Source organism: Poecilia formosa, unplaced genomic scaffold, assembly GCF_000485575.1.
Source record: "Poecilia formosa unplaced genomic scaffold, Poecilia_formosa-5.1.2 Scaffold394, whole genome shotgun sequence".
Taxonomy (NCBI): Eukaryota; Metazoa; Chordata; class Actinopteri; order Cyprinodontiformes; family Poeciliidae; genus Poecilia; species Poecilia formosa.
In genome coordinates this window covers 236,710-246,073 of record NW_006800333.1, presented here as the reverse complement: position 1 = coordinate 246,073, position 9,364 = coordinate 236,710, and the positions used below count along the sequence as shown (strand labels likewise).

At 43.9% G+C, this 9,364-nt stretch overlaps 2 protein-coding genes across 2 annotated transcripts in view; one reads left to right on the top strand and one right to left on the bottom strand.

The window, feature by feature from the left end:
* Positions 1-3,752, top strand: part of gabbr1a (gamma-aminobutyric acid (GABA) B receptor, 1a) — a 93,802-nt gene extending 90,050 nt beyond the window's left edge. The window contains exon 24 of the mRNA XM_007576011.2: positions 491-3,752. Within this exon, the coding sequence (XP_007576073.1) occupies positions 491-775 (285 nt within the window). The 3' untranslated portion in view covers positions 776-3,752. The remainder of the gene's footprint in view (positions 1-490) is intronic.
* Positions 3,753-5,086: 1,334 nt separating this feature from the next.
* tnfb (tumor necrosis factor b (TNF superfamily, member 2)) lies at positions 5,087-8,648 on the bottom strand. Its single transcript, XM_007576010.2, has 4 exons — positions 7,611-8,648; positions 7,466-7,520; positions 7,319-7,378; positions 5,087-6,670 (listed from the first exon to the last, which is right to left on the bottom strand). Exons 1-4 carry the CDS (start codon positions 7,797-7,799, stop codon positions 6,225-6,227), a joined length of 750 nt encoding a protein of 249 aa, XP_007576072.1. The 5' UTR covers positions 7,800-8,648; the 3' UTR covers positions 5,087-6,224.
* Between the last annotated feature and the right edge of the window lie 716 nt (positions 8,649-9,364).

The following is a 9,364-nucleotide window of genomic DNA, read 5'->3' as shown; positions in this document are numbered from 1 at the left end:
AAGGTTTCAAAAACAATACATAAAAATGGTTCAAAAATAAAATCAACACTTTACAATAAATAAGGTGTTAAAATGGTTCAAAAATAAAATTAACACTTTACAATTAAAAAATGTCTTTTTGAACCATTAAAAAAACGGTTGTAAAATACACAGCACGCAATGCAACAATCCCCAACACAGAAGCAAAAACCACAATGGGGGTTATGTTAAAATGTAATTATTCCACCAAATTCATAATCGCTTTTATTTTAGCACAAATGTTGTTTTCATATGAAATTCCAGTTCTGGTTTAGGATAAAGTCCATTGTGCCCGTTGTGGTTGCCTGTTGTTGCTGCGTCTTGCCCTCTGTGGTTGCATTGTTCCTTTTGTTGCTGTGTTTAACAGGTAGTTTACGTTAATGCTTTGTGACTTGGACAGAATAAGAGTGAGCAGACAAAGTACTCTGCAGTCGCTAGAAGACTAAAGCTCTCCTGTCAACGGGTTTTCTAGAAAGAAGAGAGGGTGTCTGCACTTCGCAACCAGCTGGCCGAGCGTCAGGCAATACGCAACCGCCGCCAACCCACCTCAGGCCAGAATCAGAACCACAACGCCCCGCCGCCCGCGTCCCAGACCGATCCCAAGTCGCTGCTTCCCCCTCCGGGATACCCCAACCCCACCGCGGACAATCACTCCCTGCCGCCATCCTTCTCCAACTCGTCCAGCCTCTACCCGGCGGACAGCAAGATGAGCCGCAACCACTGTCACAACAGCCAGATCCCGCTGCTCTACAAGTAGGTGGTGAGGCGAGGGGACACCGGGGGGATCAGGGTGGGGCTGGGGGTGAGGGGGTGGTGGACACACAAAACACAAACGGGACACGACTGAGACGGTCACTCTGCTGGGCAGGAGTCCACAGGTCAACACCCGTCCTCACCGTTCTGCATCCAAACCCAGAAACGAAGCACACATGGCAGCCGCAGCCAGCGTCTCTGACCTCCAGAGGTCAGAGGTCGTCTGAATGTTCACGCTCTCCACGGAGACGGGGATGTTCTTGGAAAAACGTGCGTGTTTGTGTTTTTCTGCGATTTCGTCTCTGTCTGGTTTGTTCCTCATGCAGTAGATGGTTTTTATCGTTCTGTAATATTTGATCTGTTTCGTCACGGAGGTGTCGTCTGATTCTTTGTTCACTTTTCAGGAGAAAACTGAAAGTTACGGACTGATAAAAGCAATGTACAGATTTTATTCAACGTTCCCGGGAACGCGGCGTTTATCCAAAAGTTGTCATGTGATTTATTTAATAGCCATACCCTAGAGGTCAGGGGTCAGCATGTGTGGATGTCTGTTGTCCAGACTGCGTTTCAATATAAACCTTGACGATAAATGCAGAGCAGAAGAGATGAACTGGGATATTTCTGAACCTTCATTAGTTTTTCATGTTTTTTTCTTGGGGATTTTTAATTTCTTGTGATCTAAGATTGTTCAGTTATGAAAACACACACAGTCTCACATCCTGCTGAGTTTCTGACCCGGTTCTGGTGTTTTAAAATCAGACAAACGAGAAACTTCCTGCTTCATTAAAGCCTCATGAGGGATGTGCAGCTTGTTGTTTCCTGACATCAAGATCAGGAACAAATCAGCGGATAGGATCCAATCATAATCTGTAAATGATGGAAGAAACTGAACTTCCTTCAGTTCAGGTTTACGCAACAGAACAGAGACATCCTGCTCATCAATGTGTGTCTCTCTGAAGTCCAACATGCTGCAGGCAGAAACCTCATTCCCCCGTGGAGGACATGTAGGACAGCTGCTGACCTTCCCAGGGGTGGAAGGTCGTAAGTTCACCCAGAGGTCAGACGATAAACGTACAAACCACAAAAACCTAATTCTCATCAACCAATCGGAGAAACCTGAACATCAGGGCCGATTGGAGGCTCCTGATGGACACATCCTACCAACTGACCAGCACGGTGGTGGAGGGATGATGCTCTGTGTACCAAACACAAAAGTTTCTTTGTTCTGATGCGTAAACCAGAGGAACTGATACAGAACATCTTTACTTTTTCAACAAAGCTTCGACTCTTGCATCATCTCACCTTAGAGTAAAATCAACTTTTATTTTTGCAGATAAACTTTCTGAATTGGTCCTTAAAGTTTCTATATTTAGGTTTCTGTGTAAATTTCTTTAATTCTGCAAATTAAGCCTAAAACTGTGTCAGTGCTGCCCTCTTTGGGTGGAAAGGTGGCTACTGCAGGTGAATTCTCCTTTTGCTTTATGTCACTCAGTGACGCCCCCTGGTGGTGAGTCAGGAGGTGGAACAGTGAGCCTGGCGTTTCACATGTGATTTATTTCTCATGTGAACACGCCGTGGAGCGAGTCTCTGCTCCAACTGCAACACCACATTATGTAATAATGTAAAAAGATCAGACGTTCAATTGTAATAAAACATCATTAAAATCATGCTTCCTAATAATCGACACAAAATCTAATAAAATATTTTAAGTTAAGTTGAACAACATGTTGGTTAATCCTGAAGGTTCTGGACCAAAAGCTGCATTTATTGGCCAAAGTTTCAATGTAAATGCAGATATGATCTACAATATGATTATTAGAAATATGATGATTAGGAAGAACACAAACAGTTTATTACATAATGTGCCACATTATTAAATCATCATTTATAAAAAATGCTCCCCCCTTATTTTTTAATAATCGTTTCATAATCTAATAATATCATTACATAATGCGGCAGAAAGTATTGCAAGGATTTGAATAAGTTTGGCATCAAATATTACATAATTTGATTTTAATTATGTTGTTTTTTTTTTGTTTTTTTTTTTTTTTCATTTTAAAACCCAGTTGATTTTTTACATAATGTGGCGCTAAAAGGACGACTGAGAGAGAGACTGACTGCAGAGGTGAGGAGGAGCGAGGGCCTGACGGCAGAACCGCCGGTTCTGGACAGACCAGAACCGCCGGTTCTGGACAGACCAGAACCGCCGCTGGTTCTGGACAGACCAGAACCGCCGCTGGTTCTGGACAGACCAGAACCGCCGCTGGTTCTGGACAGACCAGAACCTCTGCAGGTTCTCGTCCTGATCACTCTGGGTTGTGTCTTGTAGCTCCGCCCACTTTGATGGATTTGAAAACGCTAACATCTCCCACACGGTCCTGAACGCATCGTTCCTGAAGCGCTTCCACCGACACATTTTTATGCAGCTGAAGTTTCTCGTTTATTGTCTGAGCTCAGTAAACATCCCCAGGACTTATCTTCAGAGGTTCACACAACCTTCAAGATATAAAATACTGTAACTGACCTTTGACCCCTGTCATGTTGTAAATTGGTCATTCAGGTCTGGGTCAACAGTTCAGCAGCAGAAAAACGTTTGGTGAATTATTCTGAATCCAGATTAACGTTTGACTGCTGTTGATCTCAGCTTGATGTCAGAAAGATGCAGTTTTAGATTCAACAGCAGGAAAAACTCCTCCTGAAACGGCCTTTAAGTGAGCCGAAGACTCTAAACGTGTTTATTCACCTGATTTAAAAATCTAAATGAAATGTTTAAGCGGCTTGACATTTTCTTGGCTTCAGCTTAGTTTGCTCTCTTACTGCAGAATATAGAAAATAATAATCATAAATCAGCAGCACCTTGCTAAACGTCTCACACCCCTGAACATTTTCACATTTTAGCTTCATCTTGTTTTACTGGGACTTTATCTGAGAGATCAAAACAAAGTAGTCCAAATTTTCAAGTGCAAGGAAAATTTTGTTTTTTTCTAACTGATTTAGATCTGAAAAGTGCGGCATGCCAGTGTAAAGAGCACCTGTGCGTGAATAGCTTGTAGAATGCAGGTGAAGCTCAGGTTTTCTTCCTGGACTGTCCGGATTTAGCTTCATCTGTCCACATAGCATGATGCTGCCACCACCATGCCAACCATAGGCGACATGTAGTGTAAAACGTCGACTGAAGGAGCTACTTCTTTGTTCTATTTCCCTTACGTGGCAAATTGCCAACTAATGATTGCCATGGCAACTTCTCACAACTCTGCACTACTTTCTGCTGGCCATGAAATCCTAAAAAGCTGCCTGAGGTCTGTGGGAACATAAAGGGAAAGTCAGTGGGGTGTGAGAACTTTTTGCAAAGCTTTGTGAATAAACGCATGATTTCTGTTGCACTTCATCTTTGTGAGCTTTTTCTAATTTTTATGAAGATGTTCATAAATAATTTCAGTTTTTTTCCTTTTTGTCCTTGAATGTTTTGCAAACGTGTCAAAGTTAAAGATGAAGGAAGAGAATCTGTTTTATTCTGAAGGAACGACCAATAAGCTCCATCCGCAGGTAAAACTAGTTCATCAGATATTCTCCAGCTGCTGGCTGTGAATCTGCACTTTAGCCCAAACGATGACGGACGTTCAGTTTTACAGTTTTAGCTCAGTGGGTCGGATTGTGTAACATACGAATGCAGCAAACCACAAGAAATGTTCTATTATCCTGCACATGTATGCTAATAAACATGGATTTGGGGATATTTGTACACACTATATCTAAAGATCTTAAATGTTAATATATTTCAGAGTATGTGTATGCTAATATGTGGTAATATGAATAAATAGTTTTTTCACTGGACAAGCCGTCTCCTGTGGCTCCACTAGGGGTCACCAGATGTCTGTTTTCTGACTTCCTGAGACCTTTCCAGGGGTTTATCATTTGAGGTCAACAGTGTTTGTGTGGAGGCATTTTTCTGGATGACCAGTGGGAACAAAAGGAAGAGCTCATTAAGCAGAAAGTTGGGTTTGTTTTCAGCCTCATTACCGGGACGATGGGCGCAAACGCAGACAAATCGCTCCCACTGCTGCCACTGTTAGTGTTCAAGTGTGTTTTTAGATGATGATGGTGTGATGCAAACCAGCTGTGGTGTAGTCCCATGATCCCACAACACACACACACACACACACACACACACATATAGAAAACAGCTTCCCGTGTTGTCTCAGTTTCCAGCTGATTGAAGGCAGAGTGTGTGGTAATGGTGGCTGAGGAGAGGAGGAAGGTTGCAGGGTGTGTTACTGTGTGTGTGTGTGTNAGTTTTTTCACTGGACAAGCCGTCTCCTGTGGCTCCACTAGGGGTCACCAGATGTCTGTTTTCTGACTTCCTGAGACCTTTCCAGGGGTTTATCATTTGAGGTCAACAGTGTTTGTGTGGAGGCATTTTTCTGGATGACCAGTGGGAACAAAAGGAAGAGCTCATTAAGCAGAAAGTTGGGTTTGTTTTCAGCCTCATTACCGGGACGATGGGCGCAAACGCAGACAAATCGCTCCCACTGCTGCCACTGTTAGTGTTCAAGTGTGTTTTTAGATGATGATGGTGTGATGCAAACCAGCTGTGGTGTAGTCCCATGATCCCACAACACACACACACACACACACACACACACATATAGAAAACAGCTTCCCGTGTTGTCTCAGTTTCCAGCTGATTGAAGGCAGAGTGTGTGGTAATGGTGGCTGAGGAGAGGAGGAAGGTTGCAGGGTGTGTTACTGTGTGTGTGTGTGTGGGTTGTGAGGGGGCGTCACCGGGGAAAACCCGATCTAGGCTGAGACTTCTGCGGGCCTCCACCTGACACAGCAGTCAGTGGGTCACTGAAAACGAGCAGGAAATTCCCCTCCGCTGCTGTGAGCTAACAAAGGAAGTATCTGCTGGCTGGGGAGGAATTTCAAACAACTTTTGCCAACTTTGTGTGAGTGTGTGTGTGTTTAAGAGAGTATGTGTGTTTGAGAGAGAGGGTGTGTGTGTGTGCGTGTGTGTGTGTGTGCGTGTGTGTGTGTGTGCGTGCAAACTGGAACTTCCAACTCGCCTTCAAGTCTCTCTCAAGTCTCAGAAATCTACTTCAGTTTTTGTTAATTTTTCTGCATTTTTATTCATATTAAATATAATATTAAACCAATAATCCCACAAATTTAAATACCAATAAATATAAATAAATACATAAATGTAAATAGTGGAGAAATACACTTCAATCTGCTACAGCAGAAGTCTAGTCTTACAATCTGAGATCAACATAAATAAAGTCAAAAAGTGCCTAAAACAGAGATAAAGTTTCAAACTGTTACAGTTCATAAAGTCTAGTTCCATCTCCATGGAGATGTTAGCATTTCTACATCACCTTCAGACTGAATAAAAGTATAAAAATGTGCATTTTTTTAAACCCTGTCCAGGATCAGTCTCTTAGTATCACAGCAGTGGCTCAAAGCGCGAACACGCCAAAGAAGGTCTTGCCCTCGTCCGTGTCCAGCTCCTTCAGCTGGTTGGTCTCCGTCTCCAGCGTGTCCCCTTTGTCCAGCTGGAACACGGCGCCCAGGTAGATGGTGCTGTAGCAGCCGTGGCCCGACCGCTCGCCGTCCTCCTGGACGTTCTGGCAGGCCGACCTCACGGCGCTCAGTAGGGACACCTTGGTTCCGATGGCCTGAGACATCCTGCGGACGCGGTGGCTGAGGGACGGCGGGCGCCACTCGTCCTCCTGGTCGCTGGACCGGGACACCCGGAAGGACACCTGGCTGTAGACGAAGTACAGGCCGTTCTCTGGGATGATGATCTGGTTGTCATGGAGACGGAAACCGCCCTGAGAGAAGGCCTGGCCCACGCGGTCGCGCCACTCCACGGCCGTCGCGTTGCTATTTTCGTCGTAATGACCTGAAAAGATTCACAAGTTAAATCTCTGCCTTGGAGCCGCAGGTGGGTCAACACTGCAAAAACATCAAATATTACCAAATATTTCTGTCTAGTTTTAGTGCAAACATCTCAGTCCGCTTGGTAAAACATAAGAGCTTATTTTAGGTAAATCATTTCTTAATCTTGAATAAAAAGTTCTGCTTCCACTGATGGATTATTTCACTTATTATGAGTGAAATAATCTCCCAGTGGAACTAGAACGTCTTTATAAATATCAAATAATTATTCATTTAAAACAAACTCCTGTATCTTCCTGAAAAAACTCAGATATTTGCACTGGAAACTAGACCAGAGATGTAAGATTTTGTGATTTTGAAAAATGTTTGTTTTTCCTGATTTTGTAGTTATTCATATCAATTATTTTAATTTTGAGCCTGAAAATATCAAAATTCCCACATAACTCCATGTTTTGGTCCATCTGATGTCATTTTTAAACATTAAATGATGTTTTGGTCAGTCATCAGTACTTCATTAGACTTTATTTTTCCATGAGTCATTTTTCTAATGACTAATTTTTACGTTAACTTTTGTAAAAACATGTTGAAGGAGTGAAACTCTTCCTTCAGTAAAACGTCTGGGAGCTCTGGGTTGCAGCCGGCCGGGACTCACCTTCTAGATGAATGGCTGCTTTTGCCTTTTTGCTCATTTCTTTCAGCGTGGAGTGAGCACCTGAGGAGGAGAAGACAAATATGAGCTCAGATGATCTTTAACAGAAGCTTTCTGTCTTCATGTGAATAAACACCAGCTGATGCTCACCTGCTGCCTCGTCAGAGTCCATTCTGATTGGTGCTGCTGTGTGTCCTGCCTGCGTCTGGAGGAGAGGAAACATTGATTAAAAACATGCTCCAGAGGTGAAACCAGACTTCAGATTAAACCCAGACATTCAGGAGGATCTCCTTACTGTTGAATGTGATCTTTCGAGCTGGTACCAAACGTAGAGCCGGGCGCCTCCAAGGCAAAGCGCCAGTAAGAGCAGCACCGCCAGCACCTTCCACAGCCACCCTGTGGACGACTTCTTCTGCACCAGGACCTCCATCCTGTCCTGAGGCCCGGCCTCCACGTCACCCGCTGTGATTTTGTATCCCGTCATCCTCTGGTGTCCGACTGAAACACTTGGCAGTCTGCTGGAGCCGGCAGCCCTCTCTGCTTACGCCTGTCTTTGGGTTAGAATGAACTTCTGCCAGCACGCCTCGTAGTATTTATGCAGTGGCGGCTGCTCTTGCAGAAGGGAAACTCCAGTTATGTCACAGAGTGAGCGGAGAGAGGCCGCAGCTGCAGCAGTGCGCCGCAGAGGAAAGAGAAGTCAGAATTTCTCTGTGTGTGTGTGGAGCGTTGCGCCACGGCGGGAGCTGCGGTTTCAGGACGGGAAAGTGGATGGAGTTTTTAAGTTGGGCAGATTGATCCACAAACACGCAGACATGAGACAGACTCAGAGCTGAGGTTGGAGCCTTCAGATGCCATAACAACAAATAATCCACACCTCAGTCCGCAGTAATCTGCTGCCGGCTCGACCTGCGCAGCCGGAATCAACCCAGGAGTTCAGTTTTCACTCCAGCAGTTTATCTCTGATCTGATCTGTGATCAGTTTAATGCAGGGCTGAAAGTTCAGAAACCACAAATACAACAAACAGATGGTGGAGGATAAGCTCCACCACACAGTGGGCAGAATGGAAAACATAATTACTGTATTAATATTAATATTTACTCAACAGCCAAAGATATGTTTTAAAAAATACACAAAAGGAAAGTGAATCAGAAAAGCCATCTGTTGCCTAAAAGTGATTTCTTTTTCTGTATGAGCTGATGTTTGTGTCTTTGGGTGAAAATCCTCTGGAAGTTCTGTTCAGTCTGAAAAGCAAAACCTGGCAGCTCCCCGCTTTCTGTTTCACAACCTGGAGGTGGTGCAACCCACCCGTCCGGCCGGTTCTTCCACCTCTAACGCTCCTTTTCAGTCAGATTCAACCCAGCGGATATTTGTGTCCTCTGTTTCAGTCCGGAGACGTTCATATCGATCAGAATTGATGGATTCTTTAACCAAATACGCCTGGCAACATTATGCATTTCAATCAAATCAAGAATTTTATATTAAACTAAAAACATGCCAATGCAACCTCTGCATGAATCCAAATTCTTCAGCTTCCCTCTTTCAGTGTTATGAGGTTTGTTTTGATGCTCCAGCTGTGACAGAGTGAGGAGTGAAGCTGCCTGCAGCAAAAACAGAGAGAATAACGTTTGTGTTTCTTGATCTGGTGTGGAAGCAACAGCATCTGACTGTAAAACTCATAAAAACCACAGAAGAAACGCAGAGAGCAGATCCAGCATCAGAGGAGCAAAACCGCAGCATTTCTGCAAAGAGCAGACCGAACATGGGCAGAACCTCCAGAACCACACAGAGCCAAACGATCAATGATTCATGATTATGGGTGATTACAAACCAATGTGAAGAAAAAATGTCTGCTTGAAAGGCAGGAACCTTCTTTGGAATGAGATTTTGTCTGGGATAAACAGAGTAAAAATCTAAGAAATACTGGTTGCTATGGTTATTCCCACAATCTGAGATTAAACACTGAAAATAAGACATTCTAAGTTAAACAAAAGCACATAATCTCTATGCATAATCTCAGCTCAGGAAGGTTTGGTAATCCGATGATTCAG

Bases quoted from the DNA above. Each gene is read 5' to 3' on its own strand.
- tnfb (XM_007576010.2), bottom strand. From the start codon at position 7,799: ATGACGGGATACAAAATCACAGCGGGTGACGTGGAGGCCGGGCCTCAG. The intron at 7,379-7,465 runs GTGAGCATCAGC...TCTCCTCCTCAG, and splicing joins GGACTCTGACGAGGCAGCAG to GTGCTCACTCCACGCTGAAA. The intron at 6,671-7,318 runs GTGAGTCCCGGC...GAATCTTTTCAG, and splicing joins AGCAGCCATTCATCTAGAAG to GTCATTACGACGAAAATAGC.